Source organism: Schistocerca americana, unplaced genomic scaffold (assembly GCF_021461395.2).
Source record: "Schistocerca americana isolate TAMUIC-IGC-003095 unplaced genomic scaffold, iqSchAmer2.1 HiC_scaffold_36, whole genome shotgun sequence".
Classification (NCBI taxonomy): domain Eukaryota; kingdom Metazoa; phylum Arthropoda; class Insecta; order Orthoptera; family Acrididae; genus Schistocerca; species Schistocerca americana.
The window spans coordinates 4,064,951-4,082,939 of NW_025726082.1; the positions used below are offsets into that span (position 1 = coordinate 4,064,951).

Sequence of the window (17,989 nt, forward strand, 5' to 3'; positions counted from 1 at the left end):
TTCTTACAAGAGGAGAACATTCTCAATTTTTTGAAATGAGCTTTGCAGTATACTTTGAGCTGAGTTAGTTCTGTTAATGTTCTAAGTTTTACCAATGTTTTTAGTAAAAATGGAAGAAATTATGGTACTTGAAAAGGAAAAAAATATATATTTAGCACAAAGAAATAATGAAGAGAGAAACTGTAGAAGTTTACACAGGTTTAACAATGAAAACATTATTTGGCTTGTGAGTCACTTTCTTCCCGAAAATCATGAAAAAGGGGGTGCCTTTTCAAACAAATTGGGAACGAAAACATTTTTGCACTATTTAGCAGACCCAGGTTTTCAGACTGGTGTAAGAGAAGACTTTAAGTATACACCTGACCACTGTGTCACTGACATTTTCAGTTACTGTTCATCATGTTATCCAAAAAGCACTTTTGTGGATTCAGTTTCCCAGAAACATATGCAAACTAGAAACAGCAAAAGTTAAGAGACTATCAAGGTATCAGTTTCCATGTGCAGTGAGGATTCTCTATCGCATGTGCATACCAATCATGAACCCCTCTGTACATGGAGATGAATATGTTAATTGAAAGGGCTTTCCTTGTATAAATGTCAAGGGAACATGTGAATATAGTGAAAAGTTTACAAGTGTCAGTGCTTCATGGCCTTGATGATAGAATATGGAGAAATTCTAATGCATGCCAGATACTAAGACGGAACAACAGTAATGCTTTCATTTTAGGAGATGCACGGGTTGGCACTACATCATGGTTAATGACACCATATTACAGAATCCTACAACAAACCTAACTCCAAAGAAAGGGTGACAATCAAATGGTGCTTTGGACAGGTGAAAGGCATTTCCCAGTTCTTCAAAGCAAAATAAGACTTAGTCAAACAAAAGTCTATAAAATGATTGCTGCCTGATTTGAAACTTCCTGGCAGATTAGAACTGTGTGCCCGACCGAGACTCGAACTCGGGACCTTTGCCTGTCGCGGGCAAGTGCTCTACCATCTGAGCTACCGAAGCACGACTCACGCCCGGTACTCGCAGCTTTTACTTCTGCCAGTACCTCGTCTCCTACCTTCCAAACTTTACAGAAGCTCTCCTGCGAACCTTGCAGAACTAGCACTCCTGAAAGAAAGGATATTGCGGAGACATGGCTTTGCCAAGGTCCCGAGTTCGAGTCTCGGTCGGGCACACAGTTTTAATCTGCCAGGAAGTTTCATATCAGCGTACACACTGCTGCAGAGTGAAAATCTCATTCTGGCTGCCTGATTTGTTTCGCACAATGTTGCAAAACAGACAGGGGATGAGTATTTTGCAGCACCTAGTGGCAACGACAATAATCTTCCAGTGATGGGAGAAGAAGAAGCAGCAAACACACCTATGCCTTGTACAAACAGAAAACAAGAAATTGCTAATGTTATATGTCAACTGTAGAGCATGCGGGATTTGTACATAAACTTTATATATAGAAGCCTAATTTGTGTAATTTTTTGTAATTAAATAGTCTTTTGGTTTTTCTTGGACTAACTGAAATCTGATTTGGAAACTTTACTTGTACCAAAGATAGTTTCAAGGGTGTGCACCAGTCATGTAAAATAATGATTTCTAAATATCCATGTGTTATACTGTTGTTATAACTATATATTGTTGCATATGGTGTGCTGGTTATTAGCGCCAAAAAACAGTACCACAGATTACATTTGTTATCTCATGCACCCTTACATTCTCTCTCCGTAAATGCTTGTTCATAGATACAAGCAAATGGTAGCAAAAATTAGTGAATTGTCTGCAGATGTGCATTTGCTAGTGTTTTCTTCCATTCACTCTGGTGTAAAGACGGCTTAAGGGACCTATAGTGAGACTCAAATACTGAAAAACCTAAACTGGCAGATACAATGAGAAAGACACAGCAATTTTTTTTGTGAAAAACTGCTTAAAAATTATAAGAATAAGCTTTTTGAGCAGAGACTTGAAATACGCTTACACAGAAATCCGGAAGAGAGGTAAGTAATCATTCTTTCCACGCTCAATATGTGAATAGCATGGGCACAAAACTTAATATGGGCAACACTATGTACTACACTCTGTCAAACACTTGTAGGAATTTGCAGAATGTAGATGAAGATGTCAATAGGTGGTGGCCATGTACCACACAGGAATATCTTAAGTCTTGCAAATGTGACTTCTTTCCATTGGAGTGACTGCAGTGACATCAATCATTTGTATGCATTTGGATTTACTTCAAACAGTTTGTTACTTTGTCCGTCTTGCCACTTTTTCTGTCCCTGGCATATGGCCCTTCTTCTATGCTGTAAAAAGATAACATACAATGGAATGGCACACTTCATAGCAAGATTTTTCTGGATCCTATCTTGGGCTGTTGTGTCAAGTCCCTTGTTCATACAAATTCCCTCATACTCTGCTAATCAATGCAACTTTACTTCCTCCGATTGTCGCTATAACAAGAAAAGCTAATCATGCATGTTTTGAGCATAAGGTATATTGTCCGAATACACTACAGAGCAATTAGAGAATCTCAGCAGAAGAGGAAGTTCTTGTCTTGATCTAGTTGCACCACCTCCAGTTCCTACAGCTCTCCAATGAACACTGTAAGTAAATCTCAATCACACTATTAGGGACAACAACCACGCAGCCAACTTTCTCTACATGCTTGGACCCATCAGTCGATGTGGCTTTAAAATCGTAGTGTTCATACAGGAGTGCATATAGCCTCCTCAGTCCTCTAGTAGCGTATATGCTGCATCCAACTTCAATTTTTGCTTCCTCAGGCAATTAACTAAACTTGCTGTGCCCGATTGTAGTGTGTACTTTACATCATGTGCTCCCTGTGCATCACTTGTTTTCATTTCTGCACGCTACCAGTACATTTCAGTACCTGATTAAAGAAATCTGTTTATCACAGTTCTAGCATGGCTTCTAGAAATAAACATAATTTCTGCTTGTTTTTACTACTTCTGAATTATAATGTATTTACAATATGCTTTAAGATGCTTATATATGCTAAACTAGTGAATACATGATCTTTTTTCCCCCTCACAATAATACGACAACACATTCCCCCCTCCCGGTGTAGCACTGGGTCTACATTCAGCAATGATCTACTTTCTCATCACAAGAGACAAAACAAGAGGAAGTAGAGAATGATGAAGAAGAGAAGGAATATGTTGATAAAAATGATGCATTTCCAATGAGGAAATCCCCCACAGCAAGAAAGCTTGTGCCATCATCACCAGCAAGAATGTTTCATGCCATGAATCTACCTGACATGATAAATAAAACCCAAAAAATCATTTGAGGTGTGTGCTGCCTGCATACAAGGTTATCACTTGGAGAAATGCATGGTAAATACTGTGCTGTCTTACAACATATTTATTCACAACAGGTTCTGATCATTGATCATCATCACAGTAGAAAAATATTGTGACAACTTCAAATGTCATACACACTATTTCACCAGAAAACACTGGGCAATGAAACCACCAATGTTTTCCATTTGCATTAGCCGGTTATTATGGTGTGAATTACCTTTTTCTGATGTTTGCAAGTCAGCTATGACATCTTTTCTGGTGAAATAGCATGCATGACATGTGAAGTTGTCACAGTATTTTTCTGCTATGAAGATGATCAAAACTGGTTGTGAATAAATATATTGTAACACAGCACAGTGTTTACCATGCATTTCTCCAAGTATATCGATGCTGTTGACAGTTGCCTGAAAAACATTTTTAAGGCTATCACATTTGTGTGGTACGCAAAATACATTATATATCTTTGTTTCACAGAAAAAGGAGCTGTTTTTTGCAATGGTGTTAAAAAAGCAGGATGTACGTTATGCCCCAGGGAAGTGTGATATGATTGCTCTTATGCTCAACCTACATAAATGATCTTGAAATCAGAGTGAATAGCAATTTACAGCTGTTTGCTAATGATGCTGTGGTGTACGGGAAGATATCATCCTTGAGTCATTGCAGGGAGATACAAGACAAGCTGGACAAAATTTCTAGTTGGTGTGATGAATGGCAGCCAGCACTAAATGGAGAAAAACATAAGTTAATGCTGATGAGTAGGAAAAACAATCCTGTAACAGTCAAATGCAGTATTAGTAATGCGCTGCTTGACACAGTCATATTGATTAAATATCTAGGCACAACATTGCAAAGTGATATGAAATGGCGTGAGCACATCAGCCTGGTAGTCGGGAAGATGAATGCTCAACTTTGCTTTAGTAGGATTGTTAACGGCATACAGAATGTTAATACAACCAACTCTTGAGTATTGCTCACGTGACAGGGATCCCTACCAGGTCAGAGTAAAGGAAGACATTGAAGCAATTCAATTCAGAGGTGTGCTGCTAGATTTGTTAACAGCAGATTCAATCAGCACAGGAGTATTATGGAGATGATCCGTGAACTTAAATGGACATCCGTGGAGGGAAGACAACCCTCTGATTGCAAGGCATTATTGCAGAAATGCATAAAACTAACACACAATGTGTTAACATTAAGTCCCCTCATATGAAAAATGTTTTGATTGTATTTTCAGATATCATAATTAGGGTAACATTTTGTGACACATACATGTATTTAATATTTATGTGTGACTTTAGCATGAATTTATTTATGTATTTCGATTGTTAGCTTATTTATAAAATCCATCAAAGGAATCCCTGAAAACATGTCAATACTAGGACAATAAATATATTACTTTTGTCTTTCATCCCAGAACAACAAATTGACCAACAATATAAACTTTTCATTCACAAAATCTAGGCTCAAGGCAGACGAGGATAAAACATGCCTAAAACTTAACTCTGAGTACAAGATAGCTAGTATTAGTTTCAACTTAAAAACATTCAAGGCTTCATTGCTAACTCGGATGGAAATATATTCCAACCCTTGGTTACAGCATTCATGTTGCACAACAGCTACAATGGTGAGGTAGTCCTTTGCTCAGATTCCAACATGATTCATTGCTGTAGTATCATTAAGGGCTGATAGTATAAACATTGCTGATCAAATTTGACATTAGATCAGAAATTGAGCTACGTTCAGGGCTCAGCTCTACTGTACCACTAAACTTGGATCCACTGAAGCAGGTTCAGATTTGATCTAAAGTACTATGTAACATGCTTGGCAACATGGCTGAAATCCGCTATCGACACAATTATTGTGTTTTGACTGTAGATATTTATTGTACATCATAGATACACAGTATTTATTATCGACAGTGTCGTGTTATAACTATGGAAGCAAGTAAACAAAAAGGAATGATCCTCAAACTTTTCTCAATACAAAAAAGATTTACTGCTGGAAGTTGTGTTGGGCCAGCATAAAGACATACTGAGTGAAAAAAAAGAAAAAACTGATAAAGTCACTGCAGCAAGGTAAAGGCATGGAGAGAAGTTGTGTGGACTTTAATTCACATAACATCAGGACAGATTGTGATTGAAAGCGTTAGAAAACATGTTACAGAAATGTTCAGAAAAGGACCAAGATGGCATTAGCGCATGACAATGTATAATTTCAAGACATACTTTCTAATTATTACATTTCATTTTTTATGTATGTAGTATGTAAACTGGAGCAAAAACAGAGTCAGATCTCTTCAAAGTAGAAACGCATAGAACTGGAAGTGGTAATTTCGTAAGGCCTACTGTTACAGAAAGTGGACAAAAGCTAACTGCAGCCCTGAAGCCAAATTTTTTTCCTATTTCTAATGCCTACGATGCCGATGCAGATTTTCATCCTAAAGTTATGTGCAGTGGTTTGTAAATATTTTGACATAATCGCATAAATTCTTATGAAGCAACTTTATTGTGTAAAAGGTAATTCATAATGTTCTTCAAATGGCTCTGAGCACTATGGGACTCAACATCTTAGGTCATAAGTCCCCTAGAACTTAGAACTACTTAAACCTAACTAACCTAAGGACATCACACACACCCATGCCCGAGGCAGGATTCGAACCTGCGACCGTAGCAGCCTCGCGGTTCCGGACTGCAGCGCCTGAACCGCACGGCCACCGCAGCCGGCTCATAATGTTCTTCGTTACATTCTTGTTCTGATACAGATAGCACTGGTTACAGTTCATTCACAACATCAGTAAATGAGGCGACAGCTGCAACTTCAAATGAAGATATTGCTTTTTTAATAATAATGAAAATGAAGGAGAGAATGTTTACATTGAGCTGGTAAAAATGGTAATGCACTAAGATAATGTAATAACTTTACTGTGACAGCACAAAATTGTGTACTTTACACAGAAAATTACCTCTAATTACAGGTAGATGTGTAACGTGCCAGCCAGTATTCTGTTATAGCAGGAAAATCTTGTCCCAAAAACAAAAGAACAGAAAATTTTCTCGATAAGAAAGACCAGTTTTACAAGAGAAGAATAGAATGCCTTGAGTGTGAACATGAAATCAGAGTTACAATAATTGCTTGCAAAACATGAGATAAGACTGGAAACCCTCAAAATAGATAAAGAAATTAAAGAATTGGAACTTATAGAAATGAAAAAGACAATCCAGACTTTTAATCTGACACATTGTAAACCTTTCCAATCTTGTGACCTTTTGTATAAATACTTTGTTAATGAATTTCACACTTATTGCACTGTGACTGCTGTTACATTCGTTTTCTGTTGGTATGTAGCCTACTGGAACTTCATGGACAGACTTTCAACCTGAAGTTATATGCCATGTATCGTATACATTTTAATATGCTCTGGTTAATGTTTTGAGCTCGATCTGTTGTGCAACAGGGAGTTTATAATATTATTTGTGGTGTTCTTGTTCTGATAAAGAATTCAATAACCAGGACACAGAGAAGTAACTAGAACTAAACGAAAGGAAAAGAAAATCTGGCTTTCAAACTGACAACTTGTACATTTATTCCAATTTTTAAGTACTTACTTAAATACATTGTCAATGAATGCCACTCTCACTGCATTAAGACCCCAGTTGACTTTGCGTTCTGCACGTACTCAAATTTCTGTGTACACTCTTCTCCCAGCAAATACAAGTCATCAATTTCAGACTCCTGCTCTGATGCGTTGACAGCCATATTGTGCAAAAGAAATGCTGCAACTATTGTAATTGCTGCACGATTTACTTTTACTCTGAGTCCTACACTCAAACAGGAAAATCGTCTTTTTACTATCCCAAACATTCTTTCAATTGCTGATCTTGTTTTCTTGAGGGCATGATTATAGATACACTCAGCCACCATTTCTTCATGAAATACAGGTGTCAAAAAATAGCTGCAACACTGATCGCCAGTCTCCCAGAAGTAAGCCTTCTGGAATTTCTCCTGTTTCCAACTGAGCAGGTACATGTGAGTTTGCAAAAATACTGCTGCCATGGACAGATCTTGGCGATCTAGCTAAAATATTTAAACATCATATTTAGCGTATGAGATCACTTGTATATTTAAAGAAAACCACCATGACGATTTCTAAATATCTCAGCATTATCGGCACCAGGTGATTCGATGAGGATATGCCAGGAAAATGTGCTATTTGACAAAAATTACACTGGATGTTCCTAACGTCATTTTCATAATTGGCATTTTGATAAATTCATTTTTCAATGAAGCAGTGCAGCCCGATACCTTACGGACAGCTCTGCAAGTTCTTGCTATGCCTACTTTAAACAGATCACCAACCACTAAGTGACAGGTTCCTGTGGTGTAAAATCTTAACATTAACAGCAACATGCACGTTGGAGTCAGTGGCTGGTTTCTTCTGGTTGATCAGTAGCCTCTAAGCCTTAGTTCCAACTGCTCTACAATTCTTTATTCCAAACAAAACCTCAGCTTAAATGACTTGTTATTTAATTCCAAGAGTGAGTTCACCCTTTCAGGGAATGTGGCAGGGAGCTCACTGGATCTAGTCGTCGTCCTCAGTGGACACATCTGGATACTCATATCTCTAAAGTAAACGAAAGCAAACAATGTAATTCACATCGCGTAGGGTTGTTACATACAGAATTTTGCCCAATAGTGGTCCAAAACACTCAGGAAACACAGAGGGTAAGGTATGGTTTCAATGGTATGGAATGGAATGTCACGGTACTGTTGTTATAATTATCTTTACAAACAATAAAGTGGAGAAAGTAGTAAGAAATGGAAAAAAAATTTCAGAGATTTGACATGGGTTTGAACACATGATCTACTGCACAGCAGTCACTAATGCAACCTCTGAGCCACTGACTCGTATGTATCAGGTCACAAGGTTAGATGTTCAAAGACACTTGCTTACGTTCTATTTATCACCGTACGTACATTGAACTGTCATAGCAGTTTAAGGATGTATTCAGTAGTTAAAAATGTAATACAAATTCCATAGTTACTGTTGCTCAAGCTGAGAGAGAACATATACGAGATGTTGAATAGCTATTAGCTGCTGTCAAAATTCCCATTCACTGCAAACATTTCAAATCTTCCTTTCTTATTCTGCTGCTAAGTGTGTATAAAATGGCTTTGAACTAATCACATAAATTATGAATCACCTCCCAAGAGCTATGATGAGATTGATCATTACATACACACAGTAGTCGTAATTCCCTTAACCTAACCTTCCAGATGGAAAAAAATTATTTTGAGCATCAGTCAGGTGAGGGGGCTTAACACACATTTACTTACCATTTTTTGTGTTAAGAACAACTTTTCTTATTATTTCAATTGGTATCTACAAAAAACAAAAGCGATGAATCATAATACCAGAACACTATAAACTGACAATTAGAGCTGAACCTGACTTTGAATCGCGAATTTTTGCCAGTCAAATATGGTCTAACTTCATGGTGATATGATCTAGGATTAACATTTATACAACACAGATTTCCAGGTTAAATTTGATCTGAGGTAATTTTTCTATTTTAATCTACAGTTAAATGCTTTATACAATTGACCCTAAGGAAAATACATTCAGTTAGCAGTCATGCTTACACACTGAGTTAATATTCAAGTGGCAAAAATCAAGACCACAGACATCACAATTGACTTAACATTATGAAAGTCCCACACCACAGGAATATTTTCTGAGTGGGAAGTGATGGATTACCAGCTTCAGTGCATATGCCAGATTTATGATTTACTGCAAAGAACCTGCATCATGGCTGACACCCTTAACACGGACACTGTCCGACATTTTCAGATATGATGGTCGCACTGATTCACATACTTTACAGTTAAAGAGTACCGCTGGAATTGAGCAAAGGCTTTATAAAATATTACAATGGAAGGTCTGTCTCTACTCCAAACCCAAACACAGGGGCATTTCAACATGTACAGTGACAACCTGTAACACAAATCTTGGCCCCGAGAATCTAACTGGACTTTTAAAACTGAAAACATGTGTCCTCCGGTTGCAATTGTCTTATATCGGAGGAAAATAATATTCTGAGACACATCATTCTTTAAGGAGTACAGGTGAAAACTACATTACCAATTTGATACCTGAAATATTGTTCCACAAGAGAAAATTGTAGTACAATAGGGAGGCAACCATGAACCCAAAAATTATGTATTTGTTGTCAGATATCACACAGCCAGTTGTTTTCAACATCAAAAAATACATCTATTAGGTTCTGACTGACCAATTAAGACCTCTTTATCACTGTCTCCAGATACATGAAATGGCTTTTCAGTTTATTGGATGCAAGAAAACACACTAAGTAGCAGCTGTTAGAGACCTCAAATGTCTTCTTAATGAATCAGGTGAGAACCACATTACAATAACTACCTCTATTAGTACCATCTTGGTTTTGATTCAGTGGAGTGACAACCACACTTAATTGGAAAGAGTGAAGTGCTGGTCTTTGGATGTGGCATTTAAAATCAATTTTTAAAAGAGTACTTCATCTGTTGTGGTGCTCTTACGTGAGTCGCTGATAAAGTATGTTCCAACTATGATGTTGTGAATGGGTAATTATAGTTCATGAAATAAGCTTAATTGGAATTCAGATGATACCTGTAAAATGAATTTTAATGGTTGCAAGGTGTAGGTCCAAGATTAACACTGAATCTCAAGTTTGCAGAAGTTACTGACAATTATCTGGGAGATTGTATATGATGTGTTTGTGACAACACCATAAACATGACGACTGTTGGGGGTAAACTGGCTTTAGCATTCATCTAACTCTACATCTACAAACATACTCTGCATGCCACCATATGGTGCATTATGGAGGGCACCTTGTACCACTACTGGTCATTTCCTTCATCTTATCTTCATGGTCTTTATGCTAAATGCTCATGTTGGCAGTAGAATCGTTCTGCAGGCAGCTGCAAATGACAGTTCTCTAAATCTCCTCAATGGTGTTTCACGAAAGGGGTCGCCATTTGAGATGATGAAGAATCTCTGTAATATTCATGTACTGGTCGAAACTACTGGTAACACATCTAGCTGTCCACCTCTGAACAGCTTTGATGTCTACCTTTAATCCAAACTGGTTGGGATCCCAAACACTCACGCATTACTCAAGAATGGGTCACACCAGCCTTTTATCCACAGGTCTCCTTTACAGATGACCCAAATTTCCTAAAATTATCTCAATACAACGAAGTCAACCATTTGCCTTCTCTATTACCGTTCATACACAGCCGTTCCATTCCAGTTGATATCTCTTTGAAACATTACAGTCAGATATTTAACCCTTTTGCTGTTAAAAACCGGCTCTTTGCATTCTGGGCTGAGGCTGCTTTTGTTATGGCTGTCTGCCATAAATGCTGGTGTCTGTGCTGCAAGACAGTGTTTTACTCAAAATGAAATACTAATCATGTGGTTTTTCAAAAACTATTAGGTGAAAAAAATAGATTTTTGCACATCTTACAGTCTGATATCTTCACTTGATAAAGAACTGATATCTTTCATTATCCACCACACTTACTGTGCTGCATCAAATTAAGTAGAACATTGCACTAAATTTTAAAGACTTCACAGAGGTAAATACACATTACGTAAACTTTGCATGTGGTTGATTTTAGCTCATACTTTCATTCTCAAGTTATTAGGTTTTATATCCGATGGACGGTCAGGTGTGACATGTCATCTGTTTTTAAGAAAACTACATTTAAGAAACACCAAGGTGGAGGCGAGAGATTTCACTACAGTATCCTCTTTAACAAAACTGTCAGTCCTGCAACACTAGCAGGTGTGAATCTCACAAAATCAGAACAGGAAGAGATAATGGTAGACAATGTTTATGTCAAGTCACAATACAAGTTCAGACTGGTTAGTTGGTAAAATAATTCCCACAACAAACAGGGCTCTGGATTTGTGTCCCAGTTCTGCACACTTCTCAATTGTCAAAAAAGGTTTGTTGCCACATTGCTAATTAATATGTTTTCTTTCCCGCACAATATTTAATACTGCATGAATGGTAAAGTCAAAACCACAATGAGACTGCTATTACAATGGCTATCTCTGACATTACTGCCAGTACCTGTAGTTAAAACTTTAATGTCCTTGTCAGCGATTTAAATAAATATCAGACATGCAATAAAATAAGGCATAAGAAATACTATATTTTCTCTTTCATGATTTCACTTCTTCCAAAGCTTTGCATAAGGAAGAATATGTAATAACATATTTATTCGATAGGAGGTTACTCTACAGGTCCTCCCAACAACTGGCTAAGTCAGCTGGTTCCCTCCTCAGAGCAAGGCAAGTGCAACAACCTTCTACTGGTGCATACTTTTGATAAAACACTAAGGTGTTTAAATTACCTCCAATATGATGATTATTTTTATTTTATTGTAAAAAATCAACATACATGTTCTGCCTGTACAGCATAGGACTATTAGCTTTCACCGAATTGCTGTTTCACAACATCGACTGTAGACAATATACATGTAACACCGTACATTGTAACAATCCCAATGAAAAGACAACATTAAACTTAGTCTCAACATATTTTTGAGTTACTCACCTGACAGATTTGTACTGGCTACCAATTTCTGGAAAGAATGTATCACAATTGTAGTCTTTCAAAATATTGGTTATATATAACCTGTGACAGTATGAGGATTTCATCATTTCCTGTAAGAATAACAAAAGAAAACTAATACCTGTAATGACAGAATTAAATACAGGTTCACACATAAACATTGCAAAGATCACACAGTAATGACACTGCACATTATAACAGTTTGAATGTACCAAGTCTCAGGAAATGTGTGAGTCTACCACACGCACTATGTGATCAAATGTATCCGGACACCTGGCTGAAAATGGCTTTTAAGTTCGTGGCGTCCTCCATCGGTAATGCTGGAATTCAGTATGGTGTTGGCCCACCATTAGCCATGACAGCTTCCACTCTCACGGGCATACGTTCCATCAGGTGCTGGAACGTTTCTTGGGGAATGGCAGCCCATTCTTCACAGAGTGCTGCACTGAGGAGAGGTATCAATGTCGGTCGACGAGGCCTGGAATGAAATCGGCGTTCCAAAACATCCCAAAGGTGTTCTATATGATTCAGGTCAGGACTCTGTACAGGCCAGTCTATTACAGGGATGTTACAGTCGTGTAACCACACTGCCACAGGCCGTGCATTATGAACAGCTGCTGCTCAGGCATGTTGAAAGATGCAATCACAACCCCCGAATTGCTCTTCAATAGTGGGAGGTAAGAAGGTGCTTAAAACACCAATGTGAGCCTGTGCTGTGATAGTGACATGCAAAACAACAAGGAGTGCAAGCCTCCTCCATGAAAAACACGACCATGCCATAACACCACCACCTTCGAATTTTACTGTTGGCGCTACACACGCTGGCAGATGACGTTCACCGGGCACTTGCCATACCCACACCTTGCCATCGGATCGCCACATTGTGTACCGTGATCTGTCACTCCACATAACGTTTTTCCACTGTTCAATCATCCAATGCTTACACTCCTTACACCAAGCGAGACATCATTTGGCATTTACCGGCATGATGTGTAGTTTATGAGTAGCCACTCAACCGTGAAATCCAAGTTTTCTCACCTCCCGCCTAACTGTCATAGTACTTCCGGTGGATCCTGATGCAGTTCGGAATTCCTGTGTGATGGTCTGGAGAGATGTCTGCCTATTACACATTACGACCATCTTCAACTGTCGGCGGTCTCTGTCAGTCAACAGACAAGAATCGGCCTGTGCGCTTTTGTGCTGTACGTGTCCCTTCACGTTTCCACTTCACTGTCACTTGGGAAACAGTGGACCTAGGGATGTTTAGGAGTGTGGAAATATCATGTGCAAATGTATGGCACAAGTGACACCCTGACCACATTCGAAGTCTGAGTGTTCTGCTCTCTCACAATATCCAATGACTACTGAGGTCGCTGATATGGAGTACCTGGCAGTAGGTGGCGGCAAAATGCACCTAATATGATGAACATATGTTTTTGGGGGGTGTCCGGATACTTTTGATGACATAGCGAATGCACATAAAACACTTAACATATTTAAAGAATTTTGTTTATTTTCCTTCACATAGACACTGAGGCATGATGAAATAAAAAATATTTGCAATCGTTTATCTTAATGTCACTATCCCATTTTACTATTCATAATCAGCATATACCTTATTTATAGGTAGTACAGTTTGTGATTACTGAAAATCAGTTCACAGTTTGTCAGAGTAGTAAAATATGTAAAGTCCACTGTTCAGTAAAAAGGAGAGAGTTTGGAGCTTAATGTCATGTTAGGATGGAGCACAAGCCCAGACTGGGATAGGATGAGGAAGGAAATCAGCCTTGGCCTCCTCAAAGGCAGGATGGCTGGCAAGTATCTGAATCTCAGTCCTGAATGCAAGTCCAGTGTCTTAAAGTTTACATCATCTCACTCAGTGTCATTACTTGGAGGTCAGAAACAAACACTTATCACAACTATCAATTCTTTATGAAAACTGCTTGTTTTTATTTGCAAATCCAGGAACGAAGATAATATGTTACATATTGGCACACTTTGCACAGAGAACATTAAATATGAATAAATTGTCAAACTTATTTTTCCATTTTTCACATTTTATTCTTCTTTCAGTTCTATATGGCAATTTACAAATATTTACTCATGTGTTTCAGTCGTTCAAAAACACAATTTCTCAGAATCTACTAAATAATGGTTTATTTCAGCTATTATCTCTTCATATGATGGGATTTTCTTTTCATTAATCCACTTTCTCCAGTATTCACAAAAAAACATCACGAAGTAGCCAAATCTAGAAAATTGGCAGATGATGTAGCAGCTTTTGGCACAATTTCACAATTTTGACTGTGGTACCTTCAGACATGTGGGAAGGTGCATTACTCTGCTGAAATAAAATCCTTTGCTTAGTAAAATTGGGTAACTTTTTCTTCAACTTTTACAGAAATTTGATATACAAAATTATACTATTTGTAGTAACCTTTCTGCATTTTTGATGGGGGATGGGGAAGATCCGTTTTCACCAATATGGTGGAAATCCAAAAATTACAATGTAACTGAAGATCCTGTCAATAGCTTCTCCATAGCTAAAGTTTCTTCTAGAATATTAAATATTTGTTATTTTCTATGTTGTTATCTTGCATATCTATAGTCAGCAGCTGCCCAATAGGATATAAAAACACTGGCCTTTCCCCAAAGGCTTCTCTCATGTACTTGTCACACACACACACACACACACACACACACACACACACACACACACACACACACACATATATATTTTTTTTTTTTTGCACACATCTCCTTTCCCCCCTCCCTGTGTCGACTTCTACTTACCCGATCTCTGTATCCATCTCATCCTCCCCACTCTCTTTATCCAACTTCTCCTCTCCGTTCTTCCTTTTCCACCTGTCCACTACCTCTTTACACCTTCCTCAGGGCTCCTGCATCTGCCCCCCCCCCCTTCCTGTATCTCTCTGTCCATCTCCATCTCCTGCTCTCTCTGATCACCTCCACCTACGCCTACACCTCCACACCTCTCTGATCATCTCCTCCTCCTCACCTCTTCGCTCTGCATGTCCCCTCCTCCCCGTCTCTCTATCAATTTTCTCCACCTCCCTCTCTCTGCCCGTCTCATCCTCCCTGCTCTCACTGTCCACTTCACCCTCCCCCACTCACTGTCTCCTCGGCCCTCCTCTCTTTATGCAGCTGTGCCCAGCAGCATATGTCTGCAAGACATGCCATTACTACTCACACAAAACCTCTTCCCCTCTGTCTATTCTTCTCTTCTTACCCCAACTCTGTCTGTCAACCCCCATCCCTCCCTCCTCCTCCTAGCCCCTCTCTTGCTGTCTATACTTTCCTCCCCCTCTCTTTATCACTTCCTCCCCATCTCTTTCTGTCTGTCCCCTCCTCCTCCACTTCTCCGTACACCTCATCCTCCCATCTCTTTCATTATCAATTTCCTCCCCCCTCTTATTGTTCAGCAGCATCCATCCGCAATTGTAGACCCTGTCAGGTATGCTGATACTACACACACAAAACACCTTTTGTGTACAGCAGCCTACTAATCAGGGGTTGAAAAAAAAAACCCTTTTTTGCCCCCATCTTTCCTTTTGTGGCAGCTAGGACTTTCTGAGCCCACAGCACTGATTTTCATGTAGCAAGCAGCATGTGCACCAAATTTGGTTGAAATCAAACCACTGGTTTAGGGGGAAATGCTGGACACATGCACAAATACATACATAAATCCTGTTTTTTTATATATAAATTGCTAACACCCACAGACCACAATACGTGGTCAGCACTTCTCTGCGCGTATGTACACAATCGAAGTCTATCACTTGTGGGTCATACTATGCAAAAGAGCACACAACCAAAATTATTTTATTTTTTCCTTCTATCCTCTTGAATAATTTTCAAGGCAAAAAGTTCTATTTTATGCACACTCTTCTCCATTTAGAAAAAGAAACAAATTTTCTGTGTACCGACTACCTTCAGACTGTCTCACCAGTGTTATGACAAAAAGATCCAATTGAATTTCTCCAAATATATAACAGTTGCTCGATTTCAGAGATAAATGAAAGATGTAATTAAAACCCCCTTTCAAATTTCAGTAGTTAAATTGTTTGTAACAAATCTAGTCACTTCCATCGTTCTTAAGAAATCTCTCCATAAATAATTTACAGTTACTTTGTGCTCTATCAAGGTTCCATTAGTATGAGGACTGTTCAAAAAGTATCCTACTTTTATTTATAAAATCAATATTTATTCAGACATTATGTTTTAGTCACATTTGGCTTCTACACACCTCTCCCAATGCTGCTGCCACTGCTGAAAACATCAATGGACAGCCTCTTTTGGTATGGTGTGCAGCTGCTCCGTCGAATTCTGCATAATTTTTCCCTGTTCTGAAATCTGGTCCCTCTCAGAGTCTTTTCAGTTTAGGGAAAAGCCAGAGGTCACTTGGTGCTAGGTCAGGGGAACTGGGAGTTAGACAAAAAACAGCCATGTTGAGGTGGTCAAAAAACTGAATTAACTAAGAACAATGAGCAGGTCAATTATCGTAGTGATGGCACCAACTGTCCACTGCCCGCCAGTGTAGCTGTTTGGTCTCACCGCTTCATGAAGATGATGCAGGACCTCTTAGTAGTACTCCATATTGACATTGGTACTTTCTGAGGCATACTCATGATGGACCACACCACTGGAGTCAAAAAAGATGGTCAGCAAGACTTTCACACTACTGCGGACCTGCTTCGCTTTTTTGGGTCTCAAGGATAATGGATGTTTTCACTGTGATGATTAGAACTTTGTTTCTGGGTCATACCCGTAAACTCAGAACTCATCAGCAGTGATCACTGTGTTAAGAAAGATGGGATTACTGTTCATAGTATACAGCATGTTCTTACGATCTCCAAAGTTGCTTATGCTTAGTTGTTAGCAAGTTTGGCACAAGTTTTGCTGAGAGACTCCTGAGGTCCAAATGTTCTGTTAAAGTAGAATGAATAGATCCTATACGAACTTTAGCTTCATCTGCAAGTTCTCCGATTGTGATTTGTCTAGCTTGCATCACCAGATCGTTACCTGATCAAGAACAACCTCATTTGTTCATAAATTTTGACAGCACAGTCTACGGAGAGCAGCGGCCTGATGTTTTATTTAAGTTACAACGAACAGTCGAGATCACAATAATATTTCTTTATTGACAGGTTTGGGCTTATATACAAGCCATCTTCAGTCTCCCTCACACCTATGGCTGGTGATGAGGGCTCCTCGGATTTCTTGTGGTATCACGATCAACGATCGTGATGCCACAAGAAATCTAATAGATTAAATTCATTTGGTTTTACTGTTCTTAAACTGGTTGCATTAGAGATTGCATTCAGTTGGTAATGGCATGTTCATTGCTGTAAGAGGTAGTTTATCTTGTAGGGAAATTGAATTAGTTGCTGTGACTTAGTATGGGCAGATGTTATACTCAACAACCTACCCTCGATATGCTGGCAAAAATACATGTTTAAATTTGGTAGTAAGCATAAAACATCATCCAATATTGCACTAAATGGTTGCCGAGATAATTATTTTGAACAAGAAGTTCAGGACTCCAGTCAAAGTGTAAGCAGTTGCAATAACATACTAGACCTCTTAAACAAATACTCCTCAGTAAATAGGAAGCGTAACAAAGGATATAAGGACTAGTGACCACAATGTCGTCGTAGCACGACTGAATACCATAATATCCAAATTCATCAAAAGTAAAAGTAAAATATATCAATCTGAAATGCAGATAAAAAGTCACTTGATGCCTTACTGAGAGACAGTCTCTATTCCTTCCAAACTATGTAAGCACAGATCAGATGTGGCTTAGATTCAAAGAAATAGTATCAACAGCAGTTGAGAGATTTACACCAAATAAATTAATGGCAGGCAGAACTGATCCCCCATGGTACACAAAACGGGTCAGAAGACTGTTGCAGATGCAACCAAAAAGGCATGCCATATTTATAAAAACCCATCATCTCCAAGGTCAATGATCTTTTACAGGAGCTCAAAATTTCAATGTG

At 38.6% G+C, this 17,989-nt stretch overlaps 1 protein-coding gene across 1 annotated transcript in view; it reads right to left on the minus strand.

Moving 5' to 3' along the window:
* The window catches only part of LOC124580845 (dihydrofolate reductase-like), a 54,794-nt gene that overhangs the window by 18,013 nt on the left and 18,792 nt on the right, over nt 1–17,989 (minus strand). Inside the window, exon 3 of the mRNA XM_047131287.1 lies at nt 11,949–12,058. Coding sequence (XP_046987243.1) covers nt 11,949–12,058 — 110 coding nt within the window. The remainder of the gene's footprint in view (nt 1–11,948; nt 12,059–17,989) is intronic.